This window comes from Ruditapes philippinarum, unplaced genomic scaffold, assembly GCF_026571515.1.
Source record: "Ruditapes philippinarum isolate M1 unplaced genomic scaffold, ASM2657151v2 ctg2257_1_1_1_1, whole genome shotgun sequence".
Taxonomy (NCBI): domain Eukaryota; kingdom Metazoa; phylum Mollusca; class Bivalvia; order Venerida; family Veneridae; genus Ruditapes; species Ruditapes philippinarum.
Window position 1 is genome coordinate 117233 of NW_026856139.1, and position 27768 is coordinate 145000.

Consider the following 27768-nt stretch of genomic DNA (forward strand, 5'->3'; position numbering starts at 1 on the left):
AACAAATACACTTCAGCCAAAGTGATAACTCAAATAACTAGTATTCAACTCTATAAGTATTGAACTCTATGAGTATTGAACTTTATAAGTATTAAACTTTATGTGTATTGGACACTATGATTACTGAACTCTATGAGTATTGGAAATTATGAGTACTGAACTCTATAAATATTGAACTCTATGAGTATTGGACTCAATAAGCATTGAACTTTATAAGTATTGGACACTATGATTATTGAACTCGGTGAGTATTGAACTCTATATATATTGAACTTTATAAGTATTGGACACTATGATTATTGAACTCGATGAGTATTGAACTCTATATATATTGAACTCTAAGAGTTTTGAACTCTTGAACTCTATAAACATTGAACTCTATGAGTATTGAACTCTATAAATATTTAACTTTATGAGTATTGGACTCAATAAGTATTGAACTTTATAAGTATTGGACACTATGGTTATTGAACTCTATAAATATTGAACTCTATGAGTATTGGACTCAATAAGTATTGAACTTTATAAGTATTGGACACTATGATTATTGAACTCTATATATACTGAACTCTATAAATATTGAACTTTATGAGTATTGGACTCTTGAACTCTATGAGTATTTGACTCTATAAGTATTGGACACTATGAGTATTGAACTCTATAAATATTGAACTCTATGAGTATTGGACTCAATAAGTATTGAACTTTATAAGTATTGGACACTATGATTATTGAACTCTATATATACTGAACTCTATAAATATTGAACTTTATGAGTATTGGACTCTTGAACTATGAGTATTGGACTCTATAAGTATTGGACACTATGAGTATTGAACTCTATAAACATTGAACTCTATGAGTATTGAACTTTATAAGTATTGGACACTATGATTATTGAACTCTATATATACTGAACTCTATAAATATTGAACTTTATGAGTATTGGACTCTTGAACTATGAGTATTGGACTCTATAAGTATTGGACACTATGAGTATTGAACTCTATAAACATTGAACTCTATGAGTATTGAACTCTTGAACTCTATGAGTATTCAACTCTATGAGTATGGGCATGCAATGTCCATCAGTTAAGAACTATAATTGTCCTCTTTGGCTATTTCAATTTTTGCAATTAATATACATGAAATGAAATAATCTAAATTTTCAGAAACTTGTGTAAGTTTTTTAAATGAAATAATCCAAATTTTCAGAAACTAAAATATGCAATTACAAAATGATTTAAAATGAATAACTCCAAATTTTTGAAACTTGTGCAATTACATGTATTTAAAATTTTCTGAAACTTATGCAATTACAAAGTGTATTTAAAATGAAATATTACATTTTTTTCTGAAACGTGTTGCTTGCAAATCAGAAATATAATGACAAATGATGACAATAGACATACTGTTGATGGCGGTTGAAATACTTAATCAGAAACAATCCACATCAATCCTTATCTGTAGCAGTTTAATCCATAAAGCAGATTGTCTGTGGACAAGTGGTTAAGATCATTGAATTTAAACCATTTGCCCCTCACTGCTGTTGGTTTGAATCCTGGCAATACCTTCTTGTGAGGAAGACATTCAACTAGCTTAAGGAAAGTTGGTGGTTCTACTCAGGTGCCTGAGTTCATTTCTGAAAAAATGCATTGAGGGGCATTTGATGTCATCCATCGCAAGTAATGCTGGAAAGTCACCATATGTCTGCTGCAGAGATGGTGCAACATAAAAACCCAACAAACAAATCCATACATTATTTCAGCTTCATTACTGACAAAAGCAATACTTGGTCACTTTTAAATTTGCTTCTTGTACTACATTGTAGTCAGAACCTGTATCTTAAATGGAAATCAAGTTGTGACACTTAAGGAAATTACAAGTACACATGTAACTAGAAATGTGTCCTTATATAGGTCATACATTCCACCACATTTCACAGTTTTATTAGACTACAGACAGACAGCTTGACTGCAGGAGAGCTTGACTCACTGACAGACAAAGGCAAATCTATATGCCCCTCCCTTCCTCCCCCACACACTTAGTACTCACTCCTATAGGGCGCATAAAAAAAATCATACCTTTGATACATATCTTGTGTACCCACATCCTCCTCAAATCTTGCAGGATCGAACCCATATATATTCTTCTCATCTGAGCATGTTGAGTCCGACATACTGATATGATTGTAGCTGGTCTCGTCCTCTGAGGACGTAGTTATAATATCTCCCTCCACGCTGCTCGCGCTGCTTGAACTACCCTCTTCCGACATGTTAGACGTCACTGACGATGTTGAATCTTTCCCACTGATGTTCGGATTTGCCTCATATCTGAAAGAAATCCCACAAATTATTAAATGATAAATAGAAACAAGAACGTGTTTGTAAAACACAAATGTCCCCGGCTCAGATTCTTGTCAGTAGCAATATTTAAAAAAATGTTTACCCATTCACTCAGTTATGGACAGAATAATTGCCAAAAAATTGTAAACACAAGTTATATAGCTTGACAAAGTCATGGCATTTTGTATTAAATTGTGAAAAATATAAGTTGCAAAGTCATTGCTCTGACTTGTGAAGTTGAAAAATATTCAACTTCATGCAAGTTATCTTCCTACCAAATATGAAATACATCTGTCATTAAATAAAGGCTGTATGGGCAAAAGTGTAAAAATCTATTTTGAGCACTGGTGACCTTGACCAAACTGACCTCTAACTCTATCCAAAAGAAGAATACCATGTAAGTTATCCTCCTACCAAATATGAAATACATCTGTCAATAAATAAAGGCTGTATGGGCAAAAGTGTAAAAATCTATTTTTAACAATGGTGACCTTGACCCAACTGACCCGTTACTCCATCCAAAGGTAGAATACCATGCAAGTTATCTTCCTACCAAATATGAAATACATCTGTCAATAAACAAAAGCTTTATGGGCAAAAGTGTAAAAATCTATTTTTAGCACAAGTGACCTTGACCCACTGATCCCTACCACAATCAAAAGGATGAATACCATGCAAGTTATCTTCTGACCAAATATAAAATATATCTGTCACTTAATAAAGGCTGTATGAGCAAATATGTAAAAATCTACTTTTAGCACTGGTGACCTTGACCCAACTGACCACTAACTCCATCAAAGTTTATGTTTCTATCAATTATAAATAACATCTGTCTATAGAATAAAGTTAATACACCTGTAACTAGAACTGTGTCCAAAGGACACGGATGCCCCCACTGACAACATTTATATGGTATATAGTGAAAAAATCAACAAAGGGCCATAATTCTGTTAAATTTGGTCGCAGCAAAAATTCCTTCCTTTATTACCATCTACACATTAAGGTTGTTCATCCCTGGAAGTTTAAGCAAAATCTGCCATCCGGTTTAAGAGCAGTTGCGTTCACAAAATTTCTACATAGTATATAATGAAGCAATCAACAAAGGGCCATAATTTTGTTAAATTTGGTCACAGCGAAAATTCCTTCCTTTACTACCATCTACACATTAAGGTTGTTCATCCCTGAAAGTTTAAGCAAAATCTGCCATCCGGTTTAAGAGGAGTTGCATTCAAAAAATTTCTACATAGTATATAATGAAGCAATCAACAAAGGGCCATAATTTTGTTAAATTTGGTCGCAGCGATAATTCCTTCCTTTACTACCATCTACACATTAAGGTTGTTCATCCCTGAAAGTTTAAGCAAAATCTGCCATCCGGTTTAAGAGGAGTTGCGTTCACAAGATTTCGGGACAGACAGACGGACGGACAGACGGACGGACGGACGGTTCAATTACCACAAGTATTAGCTTAATTAAATGGACAAATAATTAGGCGATGACAGCTCTTAATAGTTCGTTAAAACAAGCTATTAAGGGGATTTTTACAACTGATAATAGCTTACAAGAATATGTGTAAATAATTACATGTCCTTTTGTAAGAGGTCTATTACAACCCTTATAAGCTCAAAGAATTATTCAATTCTTAAAGGCGCATTATGCTTCAGGAACACTTTTTCTCAGAAGCTTTTCAATTTTGTTGTACTTTTATAGTATCCAAAAAGATACCCATTGGCCAATTTCCTTAACAATCTTTTTTATCTGTTGCTTTTTGGCAATAAGTATAGTTATAGTGAATTTATATTTTGTATGAAGTCAAAATACTTTGTTTAAACTTTGCTACTTTAATGACAAATTATTTCACTAAAAAAATTTTGTTTTTTTATTTTCTTCAGGTAACAAGCATTTTATTCTCTTAAACCACAATTTAAGATACACGTTTGCCCTTTGATGGCATTCTAGAGAAGTAAAAATTTCTTTGTTTTTGAGGCATTATACATGTATAATTGTGACTAAGTCTGCTGAATTTGCGTCATGAATTTATCCTTCTTTGAATTTGGAACAATCCATTTAAAATTTACAAAAATTCAGCTACCAACAGTATCGAGCCTGTTGTTACAGGCCTGAGCCTGGCTGGTTCACGAGAAGGCTTACCACTTTGTTTCAACAAGGATAGTGTTATAGGCTCAGTAATATTTCAAAATAATGTAAGGTCGCCCATTTAAATTCTAAACCATACTGTTAATCTAAGACAAAACTGTAGAAATACTGAAATGATCAATAAATATGGCTATACACTGTAGTATGCAATAAATATTGTAATACATTGTAATGTGCAACAAATATTGTAATACATTGTAGTGTGCAACAAATATTGTAATACACTGAATGTGCAATAAATATTGTAATACACTGAATGTGCAACAAATATTGTAATACACTGAATGTGCAATAAATATTGTAATACACTGAATGTGCAATAAATATTGTAATACACTGAATGTGCAACAAATATTGTAATACACTGAATGTGCAATAAATATTGTAATACACTGAATGTGCAACAAATATTGTAATACACTGAATGTGCAACAAATATTGTAATACACTGAATGTGCAATAAATATTGTAATACACTGAATGTGCAACAAATATTGTAATACACTGAATGTGCAATAAATATTGTAATACACTGAATGTGCAACAAATATTGTAATACACTGAATGTGCAACAAATATTGTAATACACTGAATGTGCAACAAATATTGTAATACACTGAATGTGCAACAAATATTGTAATACACTGAATGTGCAACAAATATTGTAATACACTGCAATATGTGCAAAAAATATTGTAACAATGTACTGTGCAATAAATATTGCAATATGCTGTACTTGTCACTCAGTAAATATTATAAAACCAGCTGCACATAAATGCTATTCAATTATTGCAATTTACTGTATATTGAGCTATGACCAATCAATATTGCAATACATTGCAAATAATGATCAGCCTATTATAATAATATTGTCATCTTAGCGCAGTTACAGGTTTACTCTTATTAAATTATGTTAGGAGTTAACCCTTTACTACATCAAGGTGACAATACATAATTTAATTTATGTTCCTTTGATTATTGCAATAGACAGTTATGCTCACTTGATATTGCAATACATTGATATTGCAATACATAGTTCTTTAAACTACATAAACTAGACCTATCACTGAAGGCGATTAATTTCTTCCAACAGCAACTTTGACATTTTGAAAAATAAGTGGTCTGAGGAAAAATTTGAACTCAACCTATAGTAAATAAAGTATTAACCGTATACAAAGAATTATTTCAATTAATTGCAATCCCAACCAGGATCTTCATAAAAACTTGCTATAAACCAAATTTGATTACAATATCTCATTTCTAACTCTAGTTATTTTCCGGAAACCAGTTTTCTATTTTTTGAGGTGACCTTGACCTCAGGGGGTCCAAATGCAATACCGACCAGGGTCTTCATATAAGCTTGCTATACACAAAGTTTGATTACAATATCTCATTCCTAACTCTAGTTATTGTCCGGAAACCATTTTTCTATTTTTAGAAACGGTGACCTTGACCTCAGTGGATCCAATTAAATGCAATCCTTACCAGGGTCTTCATAAAAGCTTGCTATTAAGTTTGATTAAGATATCTCATGTCTAACTCTAGTTATTGTCCAAAAACAATTTTTTCTATCTTTAGAAATGGTGACCTTGACCCAGGGAGTCCAAATGCAATACCAGCTGGGGTCTTCATATAACCTTGCTATACAACAAGTTTGATTACAATATGTCATTCCTAACCCTAATTATTGTCCGAAAAACCATTTTTCTATTTCAAGTAACAGTGACCTTGACCCAAAAGGGTCCAAAAGCAATACCAACAAAGGTTTCCACATAAGGTTGCTATATACCAAGTTTGATTTCAATACCTCATTAAAACTATATTATCATCCTGAAACCATGAAGGAGACCGACTGACACGCTAACACCTTTATACCCCCCCCCCTTTAACTTCATTTGTGGGGGTATAATAATTATAATACACATAAATGCTTAGAAAATATTGCAATATAGAAATCATTATTATTAGTATTTCTTGCAATACCTATCACATTGGAAATATTAAAACAAGAGGGCCATGATGGCCCTGGATCGCTCCCCTGACCCATCAACCGCATCCAAGCAATGTCTTAGACAAGCATTCTGGCCAAGTTTGATGACAATTGAGTCAAAAATGTGACCTCTATTGTGTTAAAAATATTATGTTCCAAATTTAGGCAATATTTTTTGACTGGAGACGACCTATATTCAAACTCGACCTAGAAATCATCATTTCTATTTTAAGCTCCTGTGACCTAGTTTTTGACCGGAAATAACCCATCTTCAAACTCGACCTATAAATCATCAAAACAACCTTCCTGACAAATTTCCAGGATATTTGGATCAAAACTGCAGCCACTCGAGTGTTAAAAAGATTTTCTATTTAAGCTTCTGTGACCTAGTTTTTGACCGGAGATGACCCATCTTTGAACATGACCTAGAAATCATCAAAACAACCTTCCTGACAAATTTCCAGAATATCTTGATAAAAACTGGAGTGTTAACAAGCTTTTTCTACTTTTAGCTCCTGTGACCTAGTTTTTGACCGGAGATGACCCATCTTTGAACTTGACCTAGAAATCATCACAACAACCTTCCTGACAAATTTCAAGAATATCTGGATCAAAACTGCAGCCACTAGTGTTAACAAGCTTTTTCTATTTTAAGCTCCTGTGACCTAGTTTTTGACCGGAAATAACCCATCTTCAAACTTGACCTAGAAATCTTTAAAACAACCTTCCTGACAAATATCAGAATATTTGGATCAAAACTGCAGCCACTAGAGTGTTAACAAGCTTTTTCTATTTTGAGCTCCTGTGACCTAGTTTTTGGAGGGAGATGACCCATCTCCGAACTTGACCTAGAAATCATCAAAACAACCTTCCTGACAAATTTCCAGAATATTTGGATCAAAACTGCAGTCACTAGAGTGTTAACAAGCTTTTTCTATTTTTAGCTCCTGTGACCTAGTTTTTGACTCGAGATTAATAATATCTGTCATATTTTGCGGTTCGGATCGGAATTTCCGTCCCCAGGTGACCCGCCCATTGGGTGGTAACGAGGCTTGCCGAGCTACCGCCCATGGGCGGGTGACCGAGGGATGGATATTCCAATCCGAACCGCAAACATATGTCAGATATTTTTTCTTACATATTCTACCATATTCCATTATATTTTAAATTCTTTATCTTTACTTTCAATGAAAATGTATATCATTACAACCGTAACTACTTTCATTCAACAGCGTATGAATTACAAAATCATTCATAACGGTAAAATGACGTCATCTTCATCGTGCCATTGTACAGCACACGACTCATCTGGAACCCCCCATGCCAGATGAAATTTCCAGCATGGGTTAAACTAACGGAAACGCCAGTCTGATATGCAAGAAAACCCATCTTCGAACTCGATCTGTATTTAATTGAGACAAACATTCTGACAAAGTTTGACAATGATCCAATCAAAACTGTGACTGCTAGACTGTTAACAACCCAGTTGTTGACGACGAACGACGCACTACGCACGACGACGGACACCAGACATAGCACCATCACTATACCTCACCTTGACCACTTCGTGGTCAGGTGAGCTAAAAAAACTCAATTAATTTCAATTTCTGGGTTCCATAATGCTAAACAGCATTAAAAAAAAATTGATATTTCAAAAAAAGACTGGTAGGGATTTAAATATGGAGGATGGGTATAAACTATCTACATTACTTAGGATAATTATATAACCTTCCAGAGTAGCTTAGTAAAAATCCACTGCCTCTTCTTGAAAAAGCCACGAGCCTGTTATATAGCAATTTAATACAATATATCAATTTTCTTTATCCCCCCATTTTTATTGGCAGGTATGTGATAGGGATCACATAGCACAATTCAAAAGAAGAAAACACTCATATAAAAATATTGGTTGTTTGTATTTGAAAAATGAAATCGGACAACTATGAATAGACAATTAACTCAGGAATTAAGAATAATCGTTTTTTCCCCCTGCTAATCCGTAGGTACAATAAATTTTTTACAGTTACAGCTTTAACAGGTTGACTTATCTATAATGTGACAGGTAGACTAGTGCACAATGAAGTTATAACAGTACAAGTTTGTTTGTACCTAAAGATTAACTGGGGAAAAAACACATATTTGCCAAGTTCAGGATAACATCTATTCGGTGAATATCACATCTATTCGGTGAATATCACATTAGCCATGTCCAGAGACTTGGAAATTTTACCGTGATCTTCATACGTTATTGTTTAATCATATGACTATAAAATTCTTCATCTGGTAAATTTTATTTTCCAAATTGTCCAATTTCCATTTTAAAACAAACGCCCTATTATCAGAAGATGGAAAGTGAAGAAGTTGTTTTTTCTAATTTTTTTTTTTTTGAATTTAATCTCTTTGTTCAGTGTGTAAATGTTTACCAGAAAGCACAACAAAACATCTTTTATTGCATCCTTGTACTTTTGACAGAAAGTGTGCTAATTTTTTACATACACTTAAGATTGTTTTTGATTGGTCGGCTAAAGTACTCTAGTACCATTTAACAATTAAGGACTGGTTTCTAATGATTCATAATAAAAATTAGCACCACATTTTAGGACGTGAATGTAATTTGTTTTGATCAATATCATCCGCTCAACAACACTTTCTTATATAATTGTTGATCAGAACACTGGGAAGTCTTTTAATAAATTTGTAATACATTGTATCTTACAGTACCCTGATAAACAACCTTTTTCTTCTTTTACCTATTGTCTCTTATTATAATTATCTCTCAGAATTTTAACTCCCCATGTGATTAATCAGGACCCTTCATTGATCAATGTTCATAGACTGTTTGATTATGTGGTGTTTTTTCAAGTGTTTCAGTCTTGTTCTTTAGAATTACATGCAACAGCTACTTTATACAAATTTGTCAAAAATGCTATATATCATTTTATCACATAGACCACCGGCAAGAGTGTAATAAATAGAGGATATTGAATGAGTGTAAGTTCAATACTGAATTTATTGCACAAGTTAAATAAAATTATATTATGCGAGCCTCTGGCGAGCATAATATTATTTTATTCAACAAGTGCAATAAATTCAGTAATGAACTTACACGAATTTAATAGTCATTTTTCATTGACACGTCTTTAGTATAATGCTAACATTTAGCGCGTCTTTACACTATGTTTGTATAACTCTAATGATGTCATGTCAAAATATATGCACGGCCGTGCAATACCATATTTACCGTGTCGCAAAATCGGCACGGATGTGTGATAAAGACATGTAATAAAAACAATATTTCACTAGTGTTATAACACTGACGTGATGTCCTTTGCGTTAAATACAAATGAACTGTAATATATCATTTTCTTCATCACCTATTACTATAACAATTGTATATACATTAAAAAGAAGCAAGTTGTTTTAGGAAATGCAGATTTATAACAGAAATGTTGTTCTTTGAAACAAACAAAAAAACCCAAGTAAAAACAACCAAAACAAAGTTTTACATGACTTGAGACACAATACAAATTAATACTCATAAACATTGGATGGTCCTTCGAGGATTTTGATTATTAATACTCACCTTATACCAAAACAATTAAATCTTTAATATAATGTTATACAACCTTTATAAATTAGACTTAATTAAATGTTAATTAATAAATAAGTTGAAGAAAACAGTTAAAATTTAAAGCACAATTTTAATTAAAAAGATTCAATATTGAGCAAATAACTATTTTAGACTGGTCTTCGATCTATAAAATTCTGATTAAAAATGAGGTTAAAACCACAACACTATGTTGCAAGATCATGCTTTTGTGCCAGAAAGATTATTAAATGCCATAAAGACAATAAAACAACATGAGAAAAGGCAACAAAAGGCTAAGAGATTACAAAACTTATTACAGTCGAACTTCGTTCGCTCGAACTCGGAGGGTCTGTGAAAATTTGTTCGAGAGATCGGTAGTTCGAGCCAACCGAGGTTGAACTATTATTACATAGAACATATGTCTAAAGGTTTTCCAGCTTACATATAGGTCAAATGATAAATACGTCAATATAATTGTTGTTAGAACATCTGTCATATTAAGAATTATTATCCATTAACGGTTCACTGTGTTAATCTATATTCATGCATATTGTAATTGGTTGAATTCGATTGGGCGATCATTATCCAAACTGTGAACAATGTTCAAATATATTTATATGTCTATTATGGAATTAATTTTATTTTAAACAATGAATTAATTAAATATAAAAAAAAATTTACAGCAGCATATATTTGTAGTCATTTACTAAAATAAACACGTACAAGTATCATTCTATAAATAGATTACACTGTTACAATTCACGATACATGAACCACGGTTGTAATTAAAGTCGTCCGGGTAAACGTCATTTATTTATTGTCTTTTGCGCATTTCAGGAGTTGTTTTCTTTTTATCGTTACTAAGGACGGCAAATATACAATTTTATCATAACAAACAAATCGGTTACAACACCTTTTATTTTGTATCAATTAACCTTAATTGCCTTTGTCACGATCACGAGGTGTTAAAAACATGTGTCACCGACTGTCAATTATTTAGAGCATGTCGACCTGCAACTTTTGTTGTCTGTTTGTGTTGGACCGAAAAGGTGTGATTTACACTATATTTCTGCCGAAGGGACCAGTGATTATGTTCGAGAGTTCGAGCGATGGGTGTTCGAGCGATCCGAGGTAGAACAATATATATTATATAGGAATTTTGCCGGGACTGGACGATGAGTTCGAGCGAAAGGAGGTATTCGAGCGATCCGAGTTCGAGCGAACGAAGTTTAACTGTAATACCCTTCCAGATTTTTTCGGCCTTTCTGATTGGTTATTGATCACCCTAAAGAAATTGATATTACCGAGCCAGACGGGTAATATACACACTAAATTTCCCTGTTTGGTACCCCCGTTGTAAACAAAATGCGCTGAGGTGATGCGAGTACGGTTTGATTTTACTCGGTGTAAATTCCGATTTACAAGCACTTTTTAACTGTCAAATGATAAATGTTCACCAAAGTAAAGTAATGATACATATCCTCATCAGTATTGAAAACAAATATGACCTTGTGAAAGCTTGATATTAATTACAAAAAAGTGCGTTCAATAGACTACTCCTTTTCTCTTGTTTACATTCGTTAGGTACGGGAATAATACGTCATGTATTTATGTGACGTCATGTTGTGATGAAGGGGTACCCTAAAGGGAATCTTATTTCGACGTTTCATTTGAAAAAACACTGATTCTTTAAAAAATCGTCTAAACTCGGCAGGGGAAGGGTAATAAAATTATAATTTTGGTTTTGGAGTGATATATGTGGATATATTACCTGCCAAGATAAAATATCATCCTCGCCTAACGACTCGGGTGATATAAAATCTTAGCAGGTAATATGTCCACATATATCACTCCAAAACCAAAATAACATATATTGTGCATGCATAAGAACTTAAGTTAGTATGATATATATAAATATTGCAATTTATATACCTGCTTTCCTTTGCCTCTGGGGTGACTTTTCTCTCAAATGGACTACCAGGGGTTAAATTTCTTCCAATCTTAGGTCTAAAATTGCTGTAAAATAATCAAATATAAAAAATAGTGGATATACCAGTATACATATTTGTAATATACATGTAATGAGACCTTTCCATATCTTTAATTTTACTACCATATCATGGAAAACTTATTCAAAATCTGAAAGAAATTTAATTTTAACCAAAAAATACTATATTTTGTAAGTACAAACAAGATTTACGTTTGTATGTATTGTAAAATTGTTTATATTTGTATGACAATGTATTATGTACAAGTCAAAAATATAGTATCTGTTCTGTTCTGTTAAAGCAAGTCTATTAAAAGCAACTTGTGCATTATTTCTGTCACCAGTGGGTAATCGAGTAGAACCACCAACTGTCTGTGAGATAGCTGAAGTAAGCTATTTGGAGTTTAAGCAACCTTAACTTAATTTTAAGGAGATGGATAAACTGTTAAGTGTTACACTATGAAGATCACATGGTGAATTTCAAGAGGATCCAAGTCCCCAACAGATGGTTTCTCTCAAAATTCTTCACATTTCTTTTAAATTTAAGAACGTTGCTTGTACAAGGGTTGTTCGGGAAGTTCTTGGAATTTTGTCATATCTCCTATATTTTTTGTTTCTAAGACGTAATATTTTGCACATACTAAGATTAGCATATCACGGAACTATTCCTAAAAATTGAATAGAATCAGACAACAATAGCCGGAAATAGCAGTAACCATAGCAACACTATAACGCCGCACCGGAGCAGTCCGACTCTAAAGAAAGGTGTAATGCGCTACACTAATAATATTTCGTAATTTTGATAACGTAAAAAATGCGCGAAAACGCTGGTCAGCAGCGGAACGTCATGACGTCATTTCCTGAAAATATCATAACGTTATTTAAATTCTCAACGGATCAACACTGTTTTAAAGTTATTGCCCAGAGCCACTGAGTAAACAACATGACGTCAATAGGTGACGTTGAATTGCAAAGCATCGTGAAATTTTGTGTTGCGCTGGAAAAGTCTTCCACAGAAACAATGAAAATGATCAATTCTACAGGATAATACAAGAAATGCAGTCCGTTAAAAAAGGAAGAAACTCCATCGAAGACGATTCTAGATGCGGTCGGCAGTCTGTTGTTGCATGTTCTATTAAGGACTCGGTAAAAGACATGATAAATTGCGACAGAAACGCTTTGACTCAGCTGACGATCTTGTTAAGTATACGCAAGCTATAGTCTCGTCCTTTACCGATAGCTGGTACGTGGAAACATACAATAAGTGGATCAGCCGACACAGGAAATGCATCAAAATTGCAGGTGACTACGTTGAAAAGGTGCGACGATCAATGGACTTTAACGTCGCATAACGTTGCAAATGACGTTGGCGTGCTCCGGGTGTTTGTTATATGGTTATTTACTATTTTTATTATGTTTTAGTTTCTGTGTCTATGATGATGATATTTTCAGATACTGTACAGTATATATTGAAATAAATGCGTATATATTTATATTTACGCTAACCCGACTACAACGTGTGCTATAAAACAATTCTCAGAACTTCCAGAACAACCCTCATATATTTCTGTAAACTTATAAATTGTGGTTACCAGTATGAATAAATGTATTTTTATACTTAGCAAGAGACCAAAAAGACAACAAAAGAAGGTGATTTATCAATTTCCAAACAAGAAAACTTTTGCATGGGGGATCAGAATTCCTTTCATCAGATTGAATTGAGAATCATTACCTCTGTTTCCACACACTGCCCCACCACCATTTTTGCTGAAGGAATTATGATATGCTTGTATAACTATAAAGAAGATTGTAATTGTTCCCAGAAGTTTCCATTAGATATAACTCTCACCTTATAGCTTTACACATTGATTCAAAAACTTTCTGAAACTCCGTCCTCTCATAAGGTTTATAATGCTCCAGGAATAAATCTATACGCTCATCCCCTTTCCTAAACTTTTTCATCACGCTGTTGACTGCTTTACAGGCTGAAATATATATACTCACAGTAGATTAAACAAAATCACTTTATCATTAATCCATTCCAATTGTCGGATACCAATATTTGATACAATTTGTACCATCACAAGTAATCAATAATGTTAATGGTTCGGCCATTAGTATCAGAAGATGATCAATTCTTAGACCCAGCCAGTACTAGGCAATGAAAGTAAAGTTTTTCCTCAAAGAAACAACAGATTGCCCCTGATGGGACTTGAACCCACACAGCAACCAATCTGAGGATAACTAGTCTGAAACATTAACCATGGCCATGATGCCACTTGTAAATTCATCCATCTATTCCGTATATATTTACTTTAATATGGTATTTAGGTACAATTTTTTTTAAAATGTCATTTATCAAGCCTTTATCATAGATAATACATAACTGGCATTTTTGCAATATCCTAAGGTCATTGAACATTTGAAAATTTGTGAAAATAATACTTTAGAAGTTCAAGTTAGTATATTTCATTTCAATACCTTCGGCATATGGTAATGGAAGGTGATCAAATACATTTGGATCACACCACATTGTGTAACTGGAAAAAATACAGAAGAAAATACATATTTAACATAATATTTCGAACAAGAGTTACAATTTTTCATTTGGATTTAGTGAGAGTTTACTAACCAGTGGGTAGAATATGATATACAATGGCCAGTGAAATTGCCAATAAGGTTTCTAAAACAAGTAAATTAAACTATAGCCTGACATAAATTTCGAAGTATGTTAAATGTGTCAGTGTAATACGTATAATCTCTTTGATTTACGACGGTAACACCACTTGATAAGGGATTACTCTAATAAAGCGTGTGACAAATTACATTCTTGAACAGAAGGATTATTCTGTTTGTTGTAGAATATAATGCACATGTTCAGCTATTATATTTTGGTTTTCAGATTTTTTGTTTCATCAATACTATATAACTAAATAAGATAAATAAGATTTGAGAGGTTATCTAATTATAGTCATATACAAATTGTAAGTAATAAAAATTAACTGTTGCCTTTCTAAAATAAATGTCACAGTTATTTAACCTGTGCCCATCATGTTTGATAATCAGAACTTGTGCATGAAGTTTCTACCCATTTCCTTCAGTAGATTTGGAAATACCAATTAGCATTGCCAAAACTTAACCGAAGTGTGATAGTGATGGCAATGCTGACATCCGCATCACAGTGAGTTCAATAATTCTCCCTATTCTTCAAACAGTCGAGCAAAAAACTGACCAATCAACAGAACAAAGTCTGGTTTGATAACATGATAGTGTAGGCTAGACTGACTCACATGGTCAAGTATAATTACCTTCTCGTCTTGTATTTTTTGCCCATAGCATCTTTATTGTGGAGGTAAAAATCTGTTGGTAGATCCCATATGTTTGGTGCATTCTCTTTAGGTGAAAACAAGCCAAGGAATACATTGGTTGCCTGCTGTTTCTCCAAGTCTAGAAAAACATCATTACACAATTCATTAGATTACACAAATATCATAGTGGTGGCATGGCCGAGTGGTTAACGCGTCAGACTAAAAATCTAATCATCGCTAGCCGCATCGGTTCAAATCCTCTCAGGGGCAAATCCTTGTTTCCTTAAGCAAAAAAACTTTTCACTCATTGCTCAGTACTGGTTGGTTCCAGGAACGGATTCGAATATAGTATGTCTGTAAGCTTATAGCTACCGAATCAGACTAAAACAAATTCTGTATAAACCAAATATAATAGAGCAATACTTCTTCTATAAATTATATCACATAGGGTTTTGGGTTTTTATCTATATTTTTTAATATAACTCTTGGTATCCCTCAGTATTCTTTTAGTCACCTTTTCGTTCACACAGGCATACCAATAAGTTTCAACTTTGAACTTTTATCTTTAAATATATCAGGGCTGTCCAAATAAGACACTGACAACAGAATACTCAACCAATAAAAAACAAGAGGGCCATGATGGCCCTGAGGTCGCTCACCTGTATATAGCCCCCCGGGGCCAAGTTTTACCCAAGGGTTTTTATTTGTTTATTTGAACAGACTTGGTAGACACCCATAAGAAGATGTTTCATGCAAAACATCTAAGTTCTAGCTCATTGGGTTTTTTAAAAGAAGATTTTTTAAGTTTTTACTATACACTAACACATATAGTTAAAAACAATGACACCCCTAGGGCAGGGCCAGTTTTGACCCCCGGGCTTTTATTTGAACAAACTTTGTAGATATTTACTTAAAGATGTTTCATGCTTAATATCTAAACTCTAGCTATTTGGGTTTTTTCAAAGAAGATTTTTAAGTTTTTGCTATAAACATATAAGGAAAATCAATGAGCCCCGGGGCAGGGCCAGTTTTGACCCCAGGACTTTTATTTGAACATACTTGGTAGACACCCATTTGAACATGTCTCATGCTAAATATCTTAGCTCTAGCTCTTTGGGTTCTTTAAAAGAAGATTTTTTAAGTTTTTACTATATGCATATAGGGAAAATCAATGACCCCTGGGGCGGGGCCAATTTTGACCCCAGGACTTTTATTTGAACAAACTTGGTAGACATTCACTAGAAGATGTTTCATGCCAAATATCTTAGCTCTAGCTCTTTGGGTTCTTTAAAAGAAGATTTTTTAAGTTTTTTCTTTATGCATATAGGGAAAATCAATGACCCCCCGGGGTGGGGCCAATTTTGACCCCAGGGCTTTTATTTGAACAAACTTGGTAGACATTCACTAGAAGATGTTTCATGCCAAATATCTTAGCTCTAGCTCTTACGGTTCTTTAAAAGAAGATTTTTAAGTTTTTACTATATGCATATAGGGAAAATCAATAACCCCCCCCCCCCGGGGCGGGGCCAATTTTGACCCCAGGGCTTTAATTTGAACAAACTTGGTAGACACTCAATAGAAGATGTTTCATGCCAAATATCTTAGCTCTAGCTCTTTGGGTTCTTTAAAAGAAGATTTTTTAAGTTTTTACTATATGCGTATAGGGAAAATAAATGACCCCCCGGGGCGGGGCCAATTTTGACCCAAGGGCTTTTATTTGAACAAACTTGCTAGACATTCACTAGAAGATGTTTCATGCCAAATATCTTAGCTCTAGCTCTTATGGTTCTTTAAACAAAGATTTTTTAAGTTTTTACTAAATGCATATAGGGAAAATCAATGACCCCCCGGGGCGGGGCCAATTTTGACCCCAGGGCTTTTATTTGAACAAACTTGGTAGACACTCACTAGAAGATGTTTCATGCCAAATATCTTAGCTCCAGCTCTTACGGTTCTTTAAAAGAAGATTTTTTAAGTTTTTACTATATGCATATAGGGAAAATCAATGACCCCCTGGGGCGGGGCCAATTTTGACCCCAGGGCTTTTATTTGAACAAACTTGGTAGACACTCATTAGAAGATGTTTCATGCCAAATATCTAAGCTCAAGCTCTTAGGGTTGTTTAAAAGAAGATATTTAAAGATTTTTCTTTCGGTTGCCATGGCAACCAGAGTTCTGCATAGAATTTAATTCTTTGAACAATTTTCAAAGGTGACCACCAAAGGAACATTCCTGTGAAGTTTGGATGGAATTGGCTCAGTGGTTTATGAGGAGATGTCATTTAAAGCAAAAGTTTACGGACGGACGCCGGACGGACGCCGGACGAAAAGCGATCACAAAAGCTCACCCTGTCACTTTGTGACAGGTGAGCTAAAAACAAAAACAAATACTAATTTAGATTTGAATATTCAGCAAAACCTGTGAACAAAGGCCACCAAATGGAGCAACAAATCATGACTGAAGAGACAAGTGGTCTTTACTTGGAGGTGAATTTATACCATTTCATCAATGGAGGTTAATTTTTTCCAATTCATCGATGAGGTGTTATGAGAAAGTGGCCCTCATTTTCAAGATTACCTTTATTCAGATATAGCCTTTAACAAAGGTTTGACTGTTTGTTTATTTCATCATACACCTTTTGCCAACAGTATTTCAGTCATATAGGCGGGTAGTTTCCTAACCATCGTTCCTGGAGAGTTACACCAGTACTAGACTACCTTCCTCCGCGCTAAACTACCCAAGCATGTCCCGGGGATCCAACCGGATTAGGTTTGACTGTAATTGGTAGGTTAATCTTACCAGAGAATGCATTACTGTAATATCTTGACAATGTTTGAAGTATATCTAAAGAATGAGCTTTCCATGGCGCTATTTTCCTGTACCCTTCTATCCTATGCACCAGGTGCGATCCACCATATTGTAAAGCAACTGTATCACCCTGATCTTCATATAACTCTTCAAGCATCCTAGTGACACAGATCAAATCATTCAAGCATACACCATACAACTAACAAAACTTGATCAACACAAAGGGAATATATAAAATCATCAAATTAAATCAGAACTGATAGAAGATTAAGCACTTTTACACCACAAGACTAAATATATTTCAAATACCTACATGTATAACCTGCGTGTATCTTTGGAAAACTTTTTTTTTTTTTTTTTGTGCTTAGATCGCACCAACACTGTAATGGTCATATGGCGATTTTCAAGCTCAAGTGGTGGAAGAAGACCTGAGGTGCCTCTCCTTGTATTATTTCAGGTACAAACATACACCTGAGTAGAACCACTGATTATCTGTAAACTGATGTTCTGTGAGCTAACTGGATAGCTTCCTTTCACGAAAGAATCCCAAGTTCCTGACTTGAACCCGCAGAGCTAGTTTGAAGACAACAACCTTAACCACTCAGCTGGACATATGGTTAATTCTGGTTCTGAGTGTAGACAAACTAAAAACAACTACTTACCTGAGACAATCTGTATCAAAATCTAAATCTGGAGATGATAAAACACCTAATGCACACAGCTGAAAATATATGAAAGAATGATAATCTGGAATGGGCTGCCTTAATTACAATGCAAAAACAAATATTTTACAAAATTGCCATGCATCGATCATTTATTGTGAATTCTAATATAACATTGAAGCAATAAAGGTCACAATTATGCAGACTTTTGTACCTTCCTGTTTTTACAAAGACCAAAGACATGCCACTCTGCATTATTTGAAGTATGGCTGTTGTGCCTTCCTGTTTTAACAAAGACCAAAGACATGCCACTCTGCATTATTTGAAGTATGGCTGTTGTGTCTTCCTGTTTTTACAAAGACAAAAGACATGCCATTTGAAGCATAAGTGCATGAAGGTATACACTTGGAAACTCTATACAATTTAAGTTTTTCAAACAGTTTTTTTTATAGGTTTTCTTATCTATATATAAAATATTATCAATCAAATATTGTATGTTTTTGTGTATTTGTTTATCCTGTAACTGGGTACACTTTTACAGTAAAAATAATTCATATAATAATTATTAAAAGCATTGGTGCATTTTGTGTCACAAATGAGTTAATATATTTCAAAAACAGAAGGACATTTTATATTGTATACGTGTTAGAAAAAATTACATTTTGTTTTGTTTTGTTTTGAGTTCACTTATAAATTTGAAATTAAGAATTATACATTGTTAAAATATCACGTGTTGTTTTTGAGTTAAGATTTTACACTTTGGACTCCTTTTAAGTTTACATACGACACATTGTATTACACTTGAAATAAATATAATACGTTCTGTAGTAGAACATGAATTTGAATTTATATTTTATACATTGTGTTGCATTAGAGTTTACATACATGTCTGTATAATATACATATTACACAATATTTTGTATAAGAGTTTAAATATACATGTATGTATAGCACATTGTGTTTTATTGAAATTCACATATTACACAATATTTTGTATAAGAGTTTAAATATACATGTATGTATATCACATTGTGTTGTATTAGAGTTTACATACTACACAATATGTCGTTCTAAAGTTTACATAAGACACATTGTGTTATATTTAAGGTAACACATCACATTTTATATTGTGTTTTACTTAAAATATTACACATTATGCTGTGTTTGAGTTAATATTTTACACATTATGCTATATTTTAGTTAACATTTTACAAACCTGATATGCAAGAGCACATTTGCCCACAGCAAACTGCGCTGTATTGGTTCGATCTAAACAGTCAACACAATTAGTCCTCACAACTCCAGTTTGTTTACTTCCCGTACTTGTTTTGTATCCAAGGACTCCCTCAAATCTGTGAATAATTAACACTTATAGTACAAGTACTTTTTTCACACTAAAGTTTCACACATGTAATAATCCTGATAATATGTAACATTATCAAAAACATGAATACATGTCTTCCTGCACGTACATGTAGTAGTTATTGAACAATATATGTCATATAACACTTACATAACATACATCTGTTGAAAATTTAACAATACAATGATGCTGTCTTTGAAGTCATAAAGTATCTATAGATCTTAAAGTTTACAATTATAATTTATTCATTTTACAATTTTATTTAAAGTTTTCTAACTTTAAAATTTACTTCATAAAAGTACAATTTGAAACCATTTTGATAAAATATATAGATCTCTGGCAATTAAGACATAATTATTAAAACAAGGCAACAATCTATTTTATTAAAGTACCAAATTTTGCTTTTATCTAAAAACATAATTTTTTACTATAGTAAGAACAGAGAGGCTTGCCATGTTGAACGATAATTGTTCTTTGGGTATTTTTTAAATGCCTTATAAACAATGATCACAAACTTAGCTTCCATGACATTTTGTCAAAATGTCATTGAATATGACAATTAGATAATTCCGCCATTTAATAGTACTGGGCAACATGCAGAAATTGCGGCAATTGGACAAAATTTTTTCATGCCGAAACTTGTCAAAAGATTGTTCATTTTGCCGAAAAAAAATAAATGAAATACAAAACATAAAATACACATCAAAATAAATGACAATCTTTTTTTATACTTGTAAAAATAGACCTATTCCGAGAGTTAAACAATTGACCTTGTTCATCGATGTATATGTCACAGTTTCATACACATGTAAAGTCAATATCTGATATTATACACAGAAAATATGGTGGGGGCGATTTAAAGTGAAGTTGGATTAAATAGAATTTATTTTCAATCCGTTGGCATAGTCTCATGCAGTGCAGACAAACTGACGTATTTGACCCAATGTCATAATTCCACAAACTGTTTCTCGATGAAATCTTGTGCAACAATTAATTAACAATTAATTAATCAATCCTTTCAAAATAGCTTTTATCTTTTAGGCACAACTAGCCTCAAAATATTTTCATTTTTGAAAAGCTTCTAATTTTTGAAGACCTAGCTGTTACAGTTTCCAAAATGTTACTCATTGACCATTAGAGCCGAGACATCTTTTGCTTCCTATAATTTTGGCCATAAGTACAGTTATCGTGATTTAGTATTTTACATTTTGCTTTATCAGATATCATTTCACATTTGACAAAGTTTTACTTTTGGCGATAAGCATTTAAAATAATTATATTTCATAATTACAACATTATGAAACACATATTTGCTCTTTCTTTAAAAAAAAAAGAGAAAAATTTTTTCTGAGGCTTAAGGCTGCATGCACGCCTCCAGATGACACAAAATATTTCAAGAAAATCCATTTTGAGAAAAATGTACTAAAATTATAAGAAAGGTATAAACATCCAAAATCCAAGTGATATTATACATGTTATATGTGGTTTAAGACTGCTTTTGCAGTATTTTCTAACCATATTTCTACTGCGTTACTCACGCAGTAAGGGCTGTTATTGCATATATTGATCACTTTTTGGTAATTTTCGTGGGTTTTTAAGTGCCGATTGCAATGTGTAAATTGCTTAAATTGTTCACTTCACAATATTTTAATTCTAAATACATTTCCAAAATTTTAATGATAATAAACATGACTCTGGAGGCGTTCTGCTTTAATGTGCCTGTAATCTTTAATTTTGGTGTGGTAACAAAGGGAGACAATTATTTCATACTCCTCTCTTTCCCAGAATTCCTCCTTCAGATTTGGCGAATGGAAGTAGAAGCCCGTCTGCTTCACACATTTTTTAGAGATACCAGCTAGTCTGTCAAGTACATTATTAGTCTTTCTGAAAGCAAAAATGTAGAATTTATCAAAATATATTCATAGTACAAAAATCTTGTTGAGATATCTTTTTTTTTGTTTTGGATAGCACCAACACAGTATAGGCTACATGGTGACTCTCAAGCTTTATTGGTGGAGGAAGAACTCAGGTGCCTCTCTGTACATTATTTCAGGCACAAACGAGCACCTGAGTAGAACCACCAACGTTCCGTAAGCCAGCTGGAATGAATCTGAAGATGCTAGAACAGCTCCAACCTAGAGCAGTGGGAGGCAAGTGGTTTGTAATGAATTACCTTAACTACTCTGCCCAGGAAGCCCCTTGAGATATCTCTTATTACAAAATAAGTGTCAAATACTGTGATCCAATTCATTAGCAAATACATTATTTTCGAGTTTCATTAAGGTTCAACATATTCGGGAATATTTCTCGGTTTTTCGAGAAATATTATTCACATATTGGCAAGTCAAAGGGGTTACAAAGTAATACTTTATAAAAGTTAACACCTAGCATATATTGCTATGTTATTCTTTAGGGATAAAATTAACCTAAATGTGTACTAGTGTTTTCCCTACCATGTTAAGTACCAGTGGTAATCTAACAATCTTAGATGTACATGTACAGCAGATCAGGAAAACAGTGCTGATCATATACTCTCAATTTGTCTCCAAGTGTTCTCAAATTGACTTCCAGTTTTCATTAATGTTTACTCTTAAATTTGACTTTCAGTGTTCATTTACTCCCTGTCAGTGAGTGAGTGTTCATTTATGTTGACTCTTAAATTTGACTTTTTGTGTTCATTTACTCCCAGTGTTCATTAATTTTTACTCTTAAATTTGACTTTCTTAGTTCATTTACTCCCAGTGTTCATTAATTTTTACTCTTTAATTTGGTTTAAACAATATTCTATTTCTGTCAAATATATATACACAATATATTACAATAAAATGCAAAAAGGATTGAGTAGAAAGCTAAAAGCTTTTTAAGAAACTCTCTCCTTGAAATGAAACAATAGTCATAAATGATAACATTCATATATATAAACAAAATATTGTGTGCTTGTAATTCTAAGAGTTCAATATTTATCAAAGTACAAAAATCATCAAAGTACAAAAATCTTAAATTTGAATTTCTGCGTTCATTTACTCCTAGTGTTCATTAATTTTTACTCTCAAATTTGATTTTCAGTGTTCATTTACTCTTAAATTTAATTTTCAGTGTTCATTCATTCTCAATTTGAATTGATCTATTCACAGATAGAGGTCAGGACATTTATCTTAAGACACCATAATGCTATATGCTACATATTTATTTTAGTGTTAAATTACCTTGAAAACAATTAACATTATCTATTATGAATAATGTTTCTTTCTGCAAAAATAAGTTTTAATTTTCTCATATTTGTTTAAACAACGAACAGAATATCAAGCATTTACAAACTCGTATCATTTTCACTCGAAACACAGACTTACTTTTTAGTATAGTGTGCCATATCGAAGCCTATATAGACCATTTGTTTATCAGGTGGTAAAAACTGGTTCAGATAAGCTCTACATTCTTTGTACTCATCACACAGTTGACTCTCGTGCCGTCTTTTCTCTCTCCTCTGAAGTGAAAAAAAAACCAAGCACTGCCTCTTTTTCAAATAAATATACAAAATGGTTATAAGCTGATTGAATTTGGATTTGGTTAAATTAAACTGTAAAGAAGAAATGTTTTAACATGAATACATCTAAGCTCGTAAAATTTAAATTTTTATATTTCGTTTCCTCACAGTATTCACCTGCAACAGATATACAAAGTTTCAGTCTGCGGATCCAATCTTTAAAGGTATTTTCATTGTCTATTTAGGTATACTACTCGATAACCCTCATTTCCTTATGCTTTTTTTGCAATATTGAACAATGTAATGTTCAAGATGCATTCATTTTTTAACACTCCTTATAGTTCAAAACAGAAATAAGAAAATACTAGTTAACACTTGTTCAGCATGGGTAGAAAATGCTTGTTGTTCAAAAAGGGATGCAAAATACATAAAAGAGCTGTCGGTAGGACAGCAACACTCGACTATTCTTGGTGCTTGATAGGAAAAGAGTCTTGAAATTTTCTAAGGTTACAAAAGGGCAAAATTCTTCTTTAAATCCATATAACAGTTAAAGGCCTTGTAGAGATTCCTATTAATATGCTCTCAAAGAAAAGTATAAAATTTCAACTTGTTTCAAAGCCAGATGTCAATAGAATATGAAAATATCTGAGTAGGTATTTAAACTTGAATGCAAATTCTACCTTGCAAAAGGAGCATTATTCTGTAAAAATGCTTCATGGAGTTACCTCCTCCTGTCTACAGGTTGGGGTCATGATGGTGAACAAGTGTGCAAAGTTTAAAAGCCATATGTCAATGGACTTTGAAAATATTTGAGATGTTACAAAAACTTTAACGTAAACTCTAAGTCAAAAAAGGGACATAATTCTGTCAAAATGCTTGATACAGTTACCTTCTCCTGCCTACAGGTTGCACACATGATGGTGAACAAGTGGGCCAAGTTTCAAAGCCATATGTCAATGGACTTTGAAAATATTTGAGGTATTACAAAAACTGTAACGTAAATTCTAAGTTGAAAAAGGGGCATTATTCTGTCAAAATGCTTTATGGAGTTACCTTCTCCTGTCTACAGATTGGTGGCATGATTGTGAACAAGTGTGCAAAGTTTCAAAGCCATATGTCAATGGACTTTGAAAATATTGGAGGTATTACAAAAACTTTAACATAAGTGGTTACGCCGATGCTGACACGGACACCGAGGCTCGGGTGACTACAATAGCTCTTCTTATTCTTATCCAGTAGTCTAGCTTATCAGCACATTTCTCACATGTGGAAATATAAGAACTGGTGTTCACAAGTGAAATATAATTTAATATCATATTCATCTTGTACAATATCATTATCATGTGATAAAGGCCCATGATTAGAAATAAAATTTATTCTATTCTACCTACAAAACAAGCCAATATTCTATTTATTGCATACTTTTTTTAGTGGATTAAAGTCATTTTTAATGATTTTTGCCATGTAACAACATACACACTCATTCATGACATCATCAATCATATGACATCACATCTATTTTTTTCAAGCACATTTTAAATAGAACAGCAGCGTATTATTTTCTGACAATATTTCCATTTAAATTACTGAAAATAAAAACCCCTACCTTTACAAGATTCAGGAGCAAAACAGGTGAACCATATCTGTATAAACATTTGTTAAAATGAATTCCAGCAGTTTGAAAGTACGGGTCCCTCTGATCCACTGAAAATTTATAAAAATACTTTTATTTTCATATATTGTTAACAGCACCTGAGGTCTTCCTCCACCAGTGAAGCTGGAACGTCGCTATATGACCTATACTGTGTCTATGTGTCATAAAAAAAAAAGAAGAAAAAAAAGAAAGAAAAAAACATAAAATTTTCTTGAATTTTGTTTTGGTTTCAATCCAAAGTAAAAACAGTTTGGATCTTAATGTTACTTTCAAAAACTAGATCACACAGCTGAAAGACCTTTCCTTAAATCAATAGAGTATATTTGATCGTTGCATACTCAAATACAATTTACACTTAACCTGCTAATAGCTAAAGAATGAACCCATGTGACCAGTGAAGACCAAAATCAGATGGCATGGATCATGGTCTGCACTGACTGCTATTCAGTCAGTAAAATTTTTTGAAATTTTCCCCTAAAAATGATAACCGCTCTTTCCCAGAGATATCAAGATATTTAGCAGGGCAAGAGTTAAAAAGAAATTAGATTTTTAAAATCTTGTTGGGTTTAAATGTCAAACCCTTGTAATATAGATTATAGGTTATAATAATAGTGACTTTCCAGCTTTATTGAAAGAATCATTGGTGCACTTAAAGCTGTAACTGACAGTGTTTGTTTGTTTTGGATTTTACGTCACATCACACAGTATAGGTCATATAGCGACGTTCCAGCTTTACTGGTGGAGGAAGACCTCAGGTGCCCTTCCGTGCATTATTTCAGGCAGAACGGGCACCTTAGTAGAACCACTGATGTTCCGTAAGCTAGCTGAATAGCTTCTTCACATGAAAGAATCCAAAGTCCCTGTAGGGATTCGAACCCACAGAGGTGAGGGGCTAGTGGTTTGAAGTCAATGACCTCAACCACTCGGCCACGGACGCCCCAACTGACAATGTACAATTTATGATGTAAGTCAAAGGTAGACAGAATGCTTAATTTACAACCTCTGACCTTATTTTAGCTAACTTAACAGTTTCCTTACATGGATCATTTCCACATATTCCAAGAAAGCTCATTACTTACAGAAACTATAGGTTTCTGATTCAGTCAGTAAACATTTTGATATTTTCCCCAAAAATGATAAATGTTTTATGTCCAAATTAAAAGATGGACAAGTCCATTTAAGATATTAAAAATGCTTAGGGTTAAATAAATATGTTTAAAGTGACATTATGCTCATTTTTTCATTGTCTTGGATGGGGATAATGCCACTTTAAACTAAACTTACATTGTATAACAGGTTTCGGCACCATTTTAGAGATATCCTGTGACCAGTACACGGGTATCGAGCCTCTCATTTGGACAAATGAAGCTATCTTACTCTTGTGAAGGTCTGTTACTGATGTGTCATAAACAATTTGCTCTGTTTCAACTTTATTTGCTACAGAGCCCTGAAAAAATAATAATAATAAAAAAAAATATCAAGATACATGTTAAAGGAACTCCACTGAGCATAAAAACATAAATTTGAATTTCTTACAATTATTATTATTAGATTAGCACTTAAAACAGAAAGATACACATAAGATTACATATGCTATGAAATATATTGAAATCATATTTTGTGCTATTCTTAGCCTGATACGAGGGAAAAAGTATTGCAACGCATTTAATTTTTGTGTCGTTTTCAAAATTAGAGTAATAATTCTTGAAAACGGATTGAAGGAATGAACTAAAATTCTACACACGTCACTGGTCTAAACCTAGATGAAATGAAACAATAATCTCTAAAAGTTACTTCAAGTCCAAGACAAGACAAGAGCACAGCATACAGTGTAAACATTCCTCTCTTAAAATAACTACTTTTGAAAATTTCAAAAAAAAAGGCATAACTCCAAAAATATTGAGCTTTCAGAATTATGTCCCTTGTCTAATACCTGCCCCTTGACAAGTAACTTTTAAAATGTTTTAATTATTTGATACAGTAAAGTTTTTGCATGAAAACAATCAAGCAGCAATCATAGCTTTTTCATCTCAACTTTTCCTTCAAACAGGCAATCTTAAAATTAATTTGGTGTCTTTATAACAACACAAAGCCTCCAGTTAAGCAATCTACTTCATAAAGGGGGTTCAAATATTACAGTATTATGTAATGTCATTCGTTCATACATTTTAAAATGTGTCACTTAAAAAAATACATTTCTACAATCTAGGAAAAACAAAGCATGCATTTTTATGATAAATCATAAAAGTATCAAAATATTTGAAGATAACCAGAAAAGGAATGAATATTATGAATTCATATAATAAAATATTAACTGACAATGCTAATTGTGTTTGATGGAGTTGAAAATGAAAATTGTGGACTGTACTTTATCTTTGCGAAAGTTTCATGTTTCAATCGTGTCTTGCTTATTAGCAACAATAG

The 27768-nt window shown here is 33.0% G+C and overlaps 1 protein-coding gene across 2 annotated transcripts in view; it reads right to left on the reverse strand.

Annotated features, from left to right (window-relative positions):
- Positions 1–27768, reverse strand: part of LOC132745565 (polyphosphoinositide phosphatase-like) — a 47452-nt gene that overhangs the window by 6242 nt on the left and 13442 nt on the right. The window contains exons 9-21 of one of the 2 annotated variants that reach the window (XM_060734512.1): positions 26629–26791; positions 25297–25394; positions 23557–23690; positions 21977–22090; positions 20060–20195; positions 18844–18902; positions 18173–18339; positions 15374–15512; positions 14547–14605; positions 13915–14050; positions 12011–12094; positions 8221–8274; positions 2085–2333 (exon numbers count right to left, since the gene is read on the reverse strand). In XM_060734512.1, the coding sequence (XP_060590495.1) occupies positions 2085–2333; positions 8221–8274; positions 12011–12094; positions 13915–14050; positions 14547–14605; positions 15374–15512; positions 18173–18339; positions 18844–18902; positions 20060–20195; positions 21977–22090; positions 23557–23690; positions 25297–25394; positions 26629–26791 (1592 nt within the window). The remainder of the gene's footprint in view (positions 1–2084; positions 2334–8220; positions 8275–12010; positions 12095–13914; positions 14051–14546; positions 14606–15373; positions 15513–18172; positions 18340–18843; positions 18903–20059; positions 20196–21976; positions 22091–23556; positions 23691–25296; positions 25395–26628; positions 26792–27768) is intronic. The other variant, XM_060734513.1, reaches the window with a different exon arrangement.